Source organism: Cheilinus undulatus, linkage group 18 (genome assembly GCF_018320785.1).
Source record: "Cheilinus undulatus linkage group 18, ASM1832078v1, whole genome shotgun sequence".
NCBI classification, from domain to species: Eukaryota; Metazoa; Chordata; class Actinopteri; order Labriformes; family Labridae; genus Cheilinus; species Cheilinus undulatus.
This window is the reverse complement of record NC_054882.1, coordinates 30,455,432-30,468,971: the sequence shown is the minus strand read 5'-3', so window position 1 is coordinate 30,468,971 and position 13,540 is coordinate 30,455,432. Positions and strand designations below refer to the sequence as shown.

Below are 13,540 nucleotides of genomic sequence, written 5' to 3'. Positions count from 1 at the left end.
GAATTAGGTTAAAATTACACATGTACTATTACAATTTTAACACCGAGGTTCCAACACTCCAGTTTTTGCTGTGTTCTAAATAAAAAATTGCTGTATATGGTTTGAAAAGTTATGATATTTTGTACAGTTTTTTAAATTTATTTTTTCTTAAAAGTAAAGAAAATCCCCCTCGTACTCAAGTATTTGCAAGAATAATACACCTTTAGATGAACGCAGAGCAGCCTATTTTCATTTTATATGATTCTCATAAATATTAACAATGCAAGGTCAACACAGGAAAGCTCAGGTTGATAGAAGAGTTGAGAATGGGATTTTAATTTAAAATGCATTGTGCTTAACCTTTCCTTGTCTAAAGTCTAGCTCTTGTTTTTTGACAATGGTCCCAGATAATATTTCTTTGTAATAATAGTTCTCCACTGCCTTCAGCTCACAGATAAAGTGTTCCAAACTGCGCAGTTATCTCAAGGAAATCTGTGACAGGGAAGCACGAGCGAAAATGAGAAACCTTGAGCTTCTGAGAGATGTGGAGAGCATTGAAATTAGCATGAAGGAATATACACCTGACCATGGCCCTCTGCAACAACTAAAGGTATAACACGCTCACACACACACAATTTAATTTGTTCATTGGAGTTGTTTTTCCTCATTATGGAGCTTTATTAAAATCAGTCTGAGCCAACACACCGCCCACAGAGGTTGATCTAGGTTTAGACAATTGTAGTTTTTTTTCCCCTAAAATATTCTATCACATCCATTATTTTCCTAACTCCCTGTGTTAAAAATCCCTTTGTTCTAACAGGTTAGTCAGCCACTGTTCTGTGAATATTTTTAGGGAATGTATATTTATTACTCAAGTATTGTTATAATCATTTGCCTTGATGTCGAATGTAATTTTAACACTGAGGAGAAATATTTGCAACTGCTTGATGTGACAATAGTAAACACTCAAACTGTGCAATTTATCACTACAAGCAAATGAACAAGCCAGAGAACAATGAGCCAGTCAGATTATCACTTAAAACTCAACGACAGTGCTTGACAGCTTAATATCAAATTAACAAAATTGGCTAATTATGACTCGCTGAGTTAATTGCCCAATATAGAGACTCTGAAGTGCTCCAGAGGTTTAGTCATTCTCTACCCTCAAGCAGTTGGTTTATTTCCTCTTTATGCTTTTTTGAGTCCTGCATGTTTGTTATGATTTCAGTTGTCCTGTTGCCTTTGTCCCATTGTTTAAAGCCGGCTTGATCATTGTTGTTCATCTCTGATTTTTTGGTATAGTTGTGAATAAAATAATTCCATGCACAGGTTGCAATTTCTATGCATTTTTTGTAAAAAGGTTTAGCAAAATGCTTGAAAGAAAGAGCAAATGATTGACAAATTTTGAAGATATCTTTGCCGCTACACTGTCATTACATTTGATATAAAGGTGTGGTATTTTTTCAGATAACCAAAATGCCTTAAAGAGGCTAATAGGTCTTTTTAATTGAAGTCTGGATTAAGGCAGTTTAGTCTGGCCAGTGAGATAAATGTTAAGGGGTGTCAGCAGCAACACAGAGGACAGTCACTCGGGAAAACCCGTCGTGATTGACGGATGTTTGACGTTGTCACTCTTGCTTTTCACACAATGTGCTTTCACAGCACATACAGATAATATTCAGCAGCACTATCAAAGTAATGTAACAGACAAATCTATCTATCTATCTATCTATCTATCCATCTATCCATCTATCTATCTATCTATCTATCTATCTATCTATCTATCTATCTATCTATCTATCTATCTATCTATGTCTCATTCCCATAGGCTGACTATTTAGAAAAGATCTCCAGTATTACAGAAGCAAAAAAGAAAATGGAACAAGAGCCTGACGGGAAAAAGGTAATGTTTATGCTCCTTGAACAGTTATAAGAGTAGCATTTGTACCGAAAGGAATTTCCTTGAACATCATGTATTTACACAACACTTCTGCTTTAGTACTATGTGACTTCTGTCATGTGTTTGCCGCTGAATTTATGCATAATTTAGAATCTTTGAAAAATAGTACCTCTTTCTTTTTTTTTTTGTTTGATCCATCTTATTTGAAATGTTGACAAGATTTATGCAAATCTCTGTTCTATCAAGCTGTGTTTTCAGGTTTAGAGTAACAAAGGAAAGTAGACATTATTCCCAGTAAATCTGTAGAAGAGTCTACATTTAAACTGTGTATCTGTAATAGCACAGGTGTCTAATCCTAGCTGGTGCATCTGTACAAGCGATGTAGTTCAAGCCCATAGCTGCTTTCTCCCTTCACTTAAAGCAGTTAAAGCTCTTTTAGATGAAATGTCTCAGACATCTCATAATAACTTGGAGCATGCTGTCTAGAGCAGTCACTTGTAACTGTGTGCAAAACCCCCGTCAGCCTGTCGATATTGTAATGAGCAAAATGGTACCGTCACTCCATTATGCATACAAGCCATTGGCTGGCAGTGTGCATGTCCCTCAGGCTGCAGCATTCATTAAGGGAAGCTTACCGGGCTGAAAGCTGGAGACAGATGATAACGGGATATGATTTTCATATTTAATACATTCCTTGGAAGAGCACACGCGTGCCGCAGATTGATAGAAGAATCAATTGCTACTTTAGTGAAACACTTTCTACTTTGCCCTGCAGCTACCGATGGAATCACTCAGCCAAGAAATTAACTTTTCCTCTTTTTTTACCTACTTTGTGGATCTGCTGGGCAAGCTGCATGGTTTACAGTGAATGTTATTAAGCAGCTAACTGTTTGGTATTTAAGACGCTTATCAGAAAAGAAACAGAAGCTGTGCTTTTTGTTATTATGTTTGGAGGAAGGCTTTTTGCTTCACTCTCTCCCCCCCTTGGTGACATTGCAGACATGAATCAAAACTTGTCTAAAGGATTTCTAATACGATGAGAAGTTAAAACATTGATCCGAGACATTCTTAAGGAAGATGTGAAAAGAATTCTGACCTTGGCCCAATGAAATATATTTAAAACAAATTAAAAATAGTTAGAATGCACTTGAATCAAATTATTTAGAAACATTTATAAACAAACAAGGAATTTTACATTTTTTATTCCTATAAAAAGGTTTTTTTGCTTTCATAAATGAAATTATTGTGTTACATTTATCATATATTACAGGGTGAAGCAGTGCCTAGATTTCACCAAGACAGCTCCCTTTTCCACCCAGCAAAGGATTTTTCTAAACCACCAGCGGTAATTTTTATGGACCGCCAGACCTCCAGAGGGTCTGACGCTGAAGCTGGCACCACAAGTGTACACTCACACCAAGCAGTGCATCGTTCACCCAATCGCAGCATGCACTCCCGTGAACGTCTACCAAGTGGCCTTTTGAAGGACTTCAGAGTTGGAGGAGAGGAAGCCGCCAGCAACCGAGCACATTTATCAGATGACATTTCAGGCTCAAACGATTCCCCTGACGGCTGTAATTTGAGTGACAAACATGAAAGAACGATGCTGGTGCTCCCATCTGTTCGTGCCTTAACAGGCACAGCTGGCAATGTGCCTTTTGGAAGTGATGATGAAGAAGAACCATCACCTCCGATGACCTTGACCGGGCCTGAGAAGAAGAATCCATCTCTCAGCAGCAGTTGCCCCATGAAGTCTAAGAATTCCCCTGCAGAACACACAGAGACCCGAGAGGTGACTCATCAGCCGTCCATAATGGAAAGTGAAGAGAGAGGTCTTAGCCATTTGATGCCTCAAACCACTTCTGGAAAAGACGCTCAAGATACACCAGGTTTGCAGTGCTATTCATTGCTTATTGCTGTCTAATCACTTGTATTGTGTTTACTTTTATTCATTGTTGAGAGTGCTTTATTGTGCCCTTTTAGAGATAAAAGTAAGCCAAGAGATATTATACCATGTGTTTGTTATATTCAGGTAGAAGTGAGAGCGTCAGCACTCCCAGCTCTGATGTGCAGTTGTCAGAGAGCAGTGTTAGTGACTTGTCCATCTCTCTGACACAATCTGAGCTGGAAGAGGATCCACCAGAGGGTGTGGCACCTGACAGGAAGACCACTTCTGGGAGAGATGATGATCACAATCAGCACAGTCTTGAATCATCTTTGCACTCTGAAAAGTCCAAGAAAACACTACAGTTGAACTTTGAGTCCCCAGCTTCAAAGGTGACCTTGGAAAGGTAAATACTTTTATTATTATACTTAGTGTTGCACTGAAAAAAAATGATTATTTTATTTCTTTAGAGTACATACTCTTCTTAAAAAGTGCACAATATCATCAAATTTAAGTAGAGAAAACTGAGAAAGGAGAATGTTCTGCAAAACCATGTAGAACTCCAGAGGGCTGTTAATGATAGGAGCGAGTGAAGGCACCGTGCAGTCCTTGCCACCATCACATCAGACAGCTGACAGAGAGGATTGTGGGAGTCACGGTCCATGCCACCGTGCTCTCTGTAGCTCAGAGGCAGCTGCGGTGGTGGCAGTGATGCATCTTATAGGGAGAGCTCAGGACCTGTCACCAACAATATTGCCTTAATCCAAGATAATGCTGTAACAGAGCAATTTTCTGCTTGAAAGACCTCAGGAAGTCACCAGTGGAGGAGGAAATTTGTGGCACCATAGAGTGTTCTGGAGGGTGGGCATGTGGACAGCACTTACAGCCACAAATCCTTAGCGTGATGATGGCCTCTGAGTTGAAGGATCATTTTGGATGGGGATAGAGCCACAGTAAATCCCATGTGAATGTTTGCTCCCAGAGCTTCTGCATTACCCTTCAGTGTATAGTGGTTTATGAACAGAGCCTTCATTGTGCTTTAAAACAAACTTTTATTTTGTGTATTTTTATTTCTTCGTACAGTATTAGCATTTTATTGTTGTTGTTTCTGTCATTACTCTGTATACAGTATGCCTTTTACATTTAGTATGAAGCACACATTGCATGTTTACTCTGTGTAATGTTTTTGTAAACAAATACCTTTTTGCTTAGGGCCCCCTACTTACAGTATATTGAAGAAAAGCACCCCCCCCCACTCATAACCCACTTGGAAAAATTGAACATCAGTTTTAACTGGCAATTCCCAACAAAACAGGCCTACATACACTTGTTTTTGACAGAAAATCTATGTATAAACTACCCATTGTTACGAAACTGTATTAGGGCCAGTTTAAAAAAAAATAGATAGTGGATCTGTTAATTTTCAAGTAGAAACTCAAAATTCTCAGGGTCAAAGGGTCATTAATTGCAATAAAAAAATGGTTTTTTTTTGTTTTTTTTTTTTACTTTAAAAGTTTTAAGTGAACTAAACTAAAACATAAAATTTTTGAGACTATAAAGTTGAAAATCAAACTGCTGTTTTCAGTTTGGTGTCTTGTAAATTGTTTACTTTACACTGCTGTAAATTTACAACTTTGAAAACTCGACATATCTGTGTTTCTAGTGCCAAAATCTGACTTGTAAAAAACTTGAACATTTCCATTCTTTTCTTGTAAATCCCTAATTTTTTAAACTCTGAAATTCTGGTTTTGATTTCTTGTTAAAAATATGACTTTATTATCTTAAAAATATGTTTTTGGGTTTTTGTTGTTTTTTTTTTCAAAAATTTTTACTTTTTTTCACAAAAATTAAGAGATTCTTTCCATTTATTTCATCTTTCAAATTTGGCCCTAATACATTATGTTTCTAATTATGGTTTTAAAATATATATCAATTTTGACAACGTCAGAGCAGACAGGGTCCTGCATCCCCTGACATCTTTGTTAGTCATTAAAAGCTATGTTAAGAAATATTAAAAGAAAGAAATATTAAGTGAACTGTATCATGTTATAGTTGCATTAAAGCCATCTGTAAATGATTAAATGTAAACTTTTGTAAGTTATAATGTTTTTTTTTTTTCATATGAAAAACACCACCAACAAGTAATTTGTTATGGCTGGTATTTGACTTAATATCTCATAACTGATATAATACGAATATATATAGATCTATATATAGATCTGGTCAGTTTTGAGAGGTGTAAGTTTGTAAAACTTGAACAAAAATGACAAAAAAAGAAAATGGAAAAAAGATTTTTTTCTTTGAGTAAAGTGCATTTGTCATTGAAATAAACATTAAAAATAATGTTTTCCAATGACATTTTGTTCCCATAGCTCTATTTAGAGTCTCCAAATTGACTTTTTTGGACATTTCTAGTCAAAAAACAATGCTAAACAATCATTTGAGGTTGGTTTACATCAAGTTACAAATGGGTCTGTCTCTAATAAATATGAATTTGACAAAGGGGGAAAACAATGGATGTGAAAGGCCCCATGCCAGTGTTCGCCTTGGGCCCCAAAATTGCTAAGTCCACCACTGCCTGAACCCCAGGTTGGGAACCACTGATTTAACAGTAATGAGAAATACTGGGATTCTTTACTTTGTGTAAATAATTTATTCTAAAAATGTTTTGTGCCTGTATGTAACATAAGTGGTTTACCAAATTGTACTCTCACTCTTAAATTGTAGCATGTTTTGTTTGGGGTTGACTGTGTTTCTGTGTGGTCTACAATACTGTTTATTGCGTGACCTCAAGAGGAGCTGCAGTTAGCCTGTGCAGAGGGATGATGGTGGGGGCTGCAGCTTTCATTGTTAACACGGAGAGCTTCTGTGTATGAGGAGAAAACCAGAGGCTTTGATGTACAGCTCAGAGAGCATCCAGTCTCTCTCCTCTCCCTCTCTTTCTCTCTCTCTCTTAAGGTTAGAGTTTATATCGGTTCCTCCATTCAGCTCACAGTCAGGAAAAACAAGCCTGAGCAATTCATTATATTATCCCATTATATTTCTCCTCCAGCATGGCTGGGGCCACTGAGAGTATACGCCTGAAATATCCTCCTGGGTTTTTTCTTCGAAACTGAACATAATGGCCTCACTGTGTCCTGCTCTCAAATATGTCATCCCTGAACTGCATGATGGCCCTGCCCATTTGGTGACAGCATGTCATACAAATAAAGTTCAGGAAACACAAGACTGGTAGAATGTAAACTATGCAGGCTTTAAGTAATAGCAGTGTTTTATAATGTGAAGGTGTCATGCTTTGTGTTTTTTTTTATTTAAATTCCAATATAAGCTGAGTTATTAATCATCCTCCCATAGTACTTTGCAAACTCTGTTCTAACTCAGTAAGGTGTGACAGCTTAGATTTGTCAGACTGTGCCCACTCTCAATGTGTTTTCGTTTCTTGTGGTTCTTTTGTGTGTTATTTCTGCTGTGTGTGCCAGCACAGGGAGATTCTTCTGACACCAATCACTCAACACTGAGGTTATTCCATGTGGTAAATCACCCTGGAGTCAGCATTGCACACTGTAGAGCAATATCGCTGCAGAGTGGCTGACCCCTTCCTCCTAGCTAACAATGTGCTCCTGATGATGTCGACATGCGGACAACAGCAGCATCTAAAGTGAGGTTGGAGACCTTGACATGAAAGCTGGCAACAATACAATGAGAGAGAGATGGAGAGAGGCTTGCAGGAAAAACAACTAATTCGCTCTCTAAAGGTCTCCTTTTGAAGAGCATTGACAAATAAAGTGGAAAGAGAAAGATGACTATTTCAAGGCCCACGCTGACGATAAGGGAAGAGAGAGAAAAAAAAAAGATAGAGCTTTTGCCTATGCTACTTCAGCCACACTGAAGAGGACTTAGCACAGACGGATTGCACACTACAGAGTGTCATGGATATAATTCAAGCTGCAAGCTTAATCAGGATGTTACCAGGAAACAACCTGCAAAAAAGAGGGAGCAATTGTTTGCTGACCCCTAACCCAGGAGCCCATTACAGATTGTCATAAATTCTTTTTGGCCCCTTTTATGTAGGGGGCTCAGGATCTCTCGGCTTGGGGTTTCTGGGAGAATTCAATGAGGGCCACCCAGAGCTTAATGCTCAAGAAAGAGATGGATTCCCAATATCCACATGCATTAAGCATCCATTTCTCATTTTGCTGCTGCACACAGTACCAGATTAAAGTGTAAATCTCTCACCAAAAGAAATCATATCGAGGCCCCCTTTTTTGAAATCTTTCTTCCTTATGCGTTTTAACTTTAGAAGTGTTAATGTCACTGAGTTGCCAATATTTTGACTGTTTTTATTCAAACAATCAGTCTACAAGGAATTTACTGTGAAATTTAGCTGTACAGTTTAAGGCAGAATTAAAGTTGTACCTTAACAATAGGCAGCTAAGCATACAAGCTCTGGTTTTGAGTTCCAGTTTTTACTTTTTTCATACCTGTCGTGCAGCACCAACAACAGACACACTTTGAGCAGTTGAAGTCCTCTATTGTATTGTTGCAGCAATGTAATGATCAGATTCCTTCAGCAGTCCTTGAGTACTCCAAGGGAATTGCCAAGAAAAATGTGTTTTAGTTTTTTTGATCAAATGGCATCTATTTACAAAAAGCGAGCGTATCGATTGGTTGGCCTCCGTTTTTATTTCTTTTCACCACATTCATGGGTAATGTTTCTTTTAGTCTCTCGCAGGAAGGACTCTTTACTCTGCTAGACAGCATTGAAGGACGACTCCATGGTGAGCGGACCAATGTGTACATGGATTCTTCAATTGATGCAAAACAACTCAATAGAATTATCAGGTATGCCCTTCTTGTCTTTCTTCAAACTTTACAATGTCATCTCTCCCTGTCTAACTAAACGCTGTGTATATTTATTTAACGGCCATGGAGCAGTTTGTTATGATGAGGAAAGCGTATTATCCTTCTACTAAGGGCTCTCACTTTAGATGAAGTGTCATCAACGACATGCACACGTCTTTATTTCTGAGGGGTTTTCAGACACATGGGATTGTTATAGTAACCACACTGTTGGATTGTTATTGGGAGTCAGGGAGATGGAGGATGGAGAATGTGTTTCATTAGTCTAGGCTTATTTTTCATAAGCCTTTTATATTTCATAGCATGATTAATTTACCATAATTGGACTTCTTGTTGTAAAGTACGGATAAATGTGTGGCAAAGGAAGTGTTCTCAGTCTTTTAAACCCTGTATATTCTTCCCCCCATCTGTGCAAACACGAGTGCTGTAAATGATGTCAACAACATGTTCTGTTGCAAAAAGAGTGGCAATCTTGTGCCGTGACCCACAGTGTAATTTTTAGTCTAGCTGTGATATTATGCCAGCAGGTGTGTATGTGCATTGATGTGTTTGGTTATAATATACAGTGTGTGAAGTGTTAGCAGTTGGATGTCCTCCATGTGCTCCTGACCCACGGGCTGAGCACAGGGCTCCATGGCAATAGCTGACAGCTCTCTATATATTGGACAGCCTTTGTAACAGTGGAGCAAGCTTGAATGACGAGGACCTTGAGGCATGCGGAGCAGTCATCCTTCATGAGCTTCAGAGGTTGTCATGGAGCACAGCAAAGGGTTGCCTGCTTCCTCAGGATCTAGTGAGTGCTCACCAGCCCTGCATTGAATCTAATGAAATAAGGTAAGGCTTGTGCTTTATGTCAGATTTGTACTCCAGAGCAGAATAAAAATAAATAAGTAAATGTTTGTGTTTTATACAGTTGAAATGCACACTATAAATTTCACCACCAGGGGGCTCTTAGTTAACAAACAATAACAAATGATGGGCACAGAAAAGATGCTCAGCTCCATTCATTTCCAAAGTTTGTCTTGTTTGGAATTTAGAACTCTGATCAGTTAACAAAAGAAAAGTTGACCTCACTTCTTAGGTGAGGTTGAATAAATACTGGAGAAGTGGCCTTTCTGGCTAGCTCAGCAACTCTGTAATAGTGGTGTAACACTTCACTGAAGTGTATCGATACATCGATTAGTTGATTAATTATCCAGTCAGATCGATAGAAAGTCAAAACATTGATCTACGCCGTTGCACTTCAGCTATGCTTTTGTTTTGTAATTCCTCATGCAAGCCTTTGACAGTTTCCACCCTTCTATACCTCCTCAACAAGCCAACGGTAGCAGCAGTTGCTAATAGTTGAGCCAAGTTTAAGAGGATATCCACTCCTCTCTCAGCTGTGTCAACATATTTCAGACAAAGACAACTGCAAGGCGGGCATCTGGCCTTATTTTACCAACTACATCTGCATTTTTTATCTGTAAACCACTGACTTATGAGATTGTTTACGGATAAAATCCCTCCCCTCCATCACCCTCGCAAGTGGTGTCTGATACAGGCTCTACAGAAGAACAGAGAGGGACAGTCGACTGCCTCGTTCCTCCTTCGATACACTGATTGTAGTCCGCCATCTGACATTTGATTCAAAATGAAAATATAAGCTGTTGGAACTTGACATGGCTCAAGCAGGAAAGCTGTTCTCTTTCAACCCTTCTTTTCTCTTTTTCTTTTGTTATGAGGCTGCTCTTAACAACAGAGATCACTGAACATTGAACTAAAACTTTTTCCTAACCCTCTGTTTATCAAAATCAATGTTGAAATAAATCAAAAGCAATGTAAATTCATCACTATAACATTATGCAAGCCAAAATTCTGGGGGGGTTAAGTTAGAGTGGGGGTCTACAGGGTCCCTCTTAGAAAAAAGGAAGAATGATGCCATTATGTGTCTCCACAGACATTCTAAGGAAGGTTAATGTTTTAAGAAAATCTGAGCTAATAATGCAAAACCTCTTCTGCTTACTTCTGCTCTTTCTAACTTTTACTTAAGAGATCAGTTCCACGTGATCTATTGCCAAAGTAAGACTGACTACACCTGACACAGCAACCTGACAAGTTCTACTTAAAGCAACAGCTGTTATTTGTTGGAAACATCATCATGTGTCAATTTTAGCCCTTGATGTTTAACTACCTTCCTCAGAGCAACGCCTTTAACTCTCAGATAACTTCATCATCACACCCACCTCTGATTGGTCTGAAACGGCTAAATAACAAAAGGAGAAAAGCTGTTTGAAAGACCTGCAATTAATAAAAAAATCACTTAAACAGTATTAAATAACAGTTATGGGGCACTGACTTTTCAGATTTACATAAGTAATACAAAATATAATAAACAAGCTATTTAAAACATGTTATTTTGTTATTAGAATACTGAATGGGGAATTTTTTTACCTCTGCTCAGTGTGTTCTGTTAGATACCATGTTTCTAGTTAATCAATAACATTTGAATGCAGGACTTTAATTTTAAGTAAATTATCTGGGTCGTTTTCTGCTGTTTAAATCACATTTTTGGCATGTAAGACAAAATGTGAATTTAAGGGGTAAGGTGTATTTATTTGCGAGCTTGTACACAACTTTTGGATCAAACCAACTACAGGGGCCTGAGGGCTTGTGTTTATGGTATAATAATAATATCTGAGAACACACCTAATTTAAATATTATTTATCATTACTGCATAGTACACAGAATTTAAAAACTCAATTAGGGAAAAAAAATAATCTGGGCTAGCTGGAGCCCCCCAGATTGAATGGGCATGATGCAGCTTAATTGGGATCAGGGTATAGGAAAGGATATAAAAATGCTTTATATTGCCAGTGTTTGCTGTTTTAAAATTAACATGCTTTCACACAGATGTAAATAGTTGTGTTAATAAATCAAAGGTAATCAGGGACCCTCAGTTTTGAGTTTTTTTAAAACATTTGCAACATTAAAAAAATAGTAATGTACAGTGAAATGCAGGTCTTTCAGTAATTCATTTGCCTTTTGTAGCACATTTTGTATCATGAAGAAACAGATGATTCACACCCCTAATAGTTGATCAGGAAGGCCACTTTTAACAGCTTTTCTCCTTCAATATGTAAAATTCATGGATTTAAAAGGGATTTCAAGATTAATTGCATTCATTGTGATTAATCAAGAGCCACAATTACTATGCTTTTCTTAATTGCAATTAATCTCATGACTTATTGTTCCTTTTGACATACTTCAGTTAAGCCACTGTAATATCTCCCCGCAGCCACAGTGATGTAAATAAGTCCACCACTGCTCCTTAATGTCCCCCTTTACCTTAAAAAGCTCACAGCTTAGTAGACCAGTCAAAAGTCATCTGCACCTTGTGTTATCAAACATTTACCTTATTTACTTTCCACTCCATAACAAGTTCCTTTTTCTGTGGTTATGTGCATGTTCAAATCTTCTACCTCTAAAAACAGATCTGTATCCAAACAGGAAATCAATTACCCTTTGTTTAAGACTTTAGAGAATCCAAAGTGATACAAAAGCACTTTTGAATGCAAAATAGTGGAATTATAAAATGCTATGAAAAGGATTTGATAAATGGTGATTAACTACAAAAATTCTGAGATTAATTGCACTTAAAAATGTTATCTTTCAACAGTAAATACATTTTTTTGAGTGTAGTATTTGTTGAGCAGAGTCCTCATTCAAAACAAGAAGTGAGAATCAGAGAAAGGCGTAGCTGAGCAGTGCATCCCTTGACCTAGTGTGACTACAAGGTTGTGGGTTGGAGGGATGGAGCTCTGTGTTATGGGGGGTGCAGCACAGTGTTAATTTCGTCAACTTAAACTATGACTAAAAATTTTCGTTGACAGCCTTTTTTTCATGGCAAAAACTAGACTAAGACTAACAAAAATAGATCTATGATGACTAAAATTGACTAACAGTAAGTTTAGTTTTCATCAAGATGACTAAACCAAGACTAAAATGGAGTGTAATTTTTATCAGACATTCAAAATCAGTATTATTTCTCCACTGTAGGTAAATCTGTTGAAAAACAATGCATCTCTATCTATTCTGCCTCTCAGCTGCCAAAATTAACACTGGTGCAGCAAATCGTAGTTGATAATCATGGTCTATCACAAGTAAGCAATACAAAATGTGAGATACAGCAACAGAACGGCAGCTTCCAGTCACAGTTTAGGTTTCCTTGTGAGGCAGTCTTTCACGAAACAGCCAGCATTTCCACAGCAATGACAAACATTATGACTGTCAGGGCAACACTGCCACTCTGACAAAAAATGTACTGTTACCATCAAAACATGAAAATTTCCCTGGTTTTAAAAACCAATGGAAATATTTGAGCTAATAAGGTGTTCACCAAATAAAAATAAACCTAACAGGAGTTGTCATTTTTCATTGATGAAGACATTTTAGTGTGAAAATTGGTTGATAAAGTCTGAGTTTGTGCAGACAACGACATATAAACACTTAAAGTTAAAAGTCATGAAATTGTGATATTCAGATATCAGTGATATTCAGCACAAATAGCAATGCTCTTATAGCTTCAAAGTTCAATAGACACTTCTTTTCTTTTCATAGACACAGACTTGCAATAAAGGTGAATTCCACTTTCCAGACAAAGAGTGGATTTCTGCCTGTGCTTTTTTTTTCCTTCATTTTTTTGCAGTGGGGGCAGAGGTACACACACACAGCATTCGCCGAGATATTGCACACTAACATTCGATACAGTCTCACTCGTCCGCGAATATAAAGGTCATCTTTGGTGTCACCTCGTGCGGTAACACTGCACGGGTGAATGTCATGAGTAAATTAAAATGCCCTATCTGTGACTTCCAGTCCTTTGGATAATGAGTAGTTATACGCTGAGCCAAATCCATGCTCTGCTTCACTACTC

At 37.7% G+C, this 13,540-nt stretch overlaps 1 protein-coding gene across 1 annotated transcript in view; it reads left to right on the top strand.

The window, feature by feature from the left end:
- Positions 1 to 13,540, top strand: part of kiz (kizuna centrosomal protein) — a 34,045-nt gene that overhangs the window by 3,541 nt on the left and 16,964 nt on the right. Inside the window, exons 4-9 of the mRNA XM_041813233.1 lie at positions 427 to 589; positions 1,808 to 1,882; positions 3,150 to 3,768; positions 3,912 to 4,170; positions 8,487 to 8,606; positions 9,294 to 9,458. Coding sequence (XP_041669167.1) covers positions 427 to 589; positions 1,808 to 1,882; positions 3,150 to 3,768; positions 3,912 to 4,170; positions 8,487 to 8,606; positions 9,294 to 9,458 — 1,401 coding nt within the window. The remainder of the gene's footprint in view (positions 1 to 426; positions 590 to 1,807; positions 1,883 to 3,149; positions 3,769 to 3,911; positions 4,171 to 8,486; positions 8,607 to 9,293; positions 9,459 to 13,540) is intronic.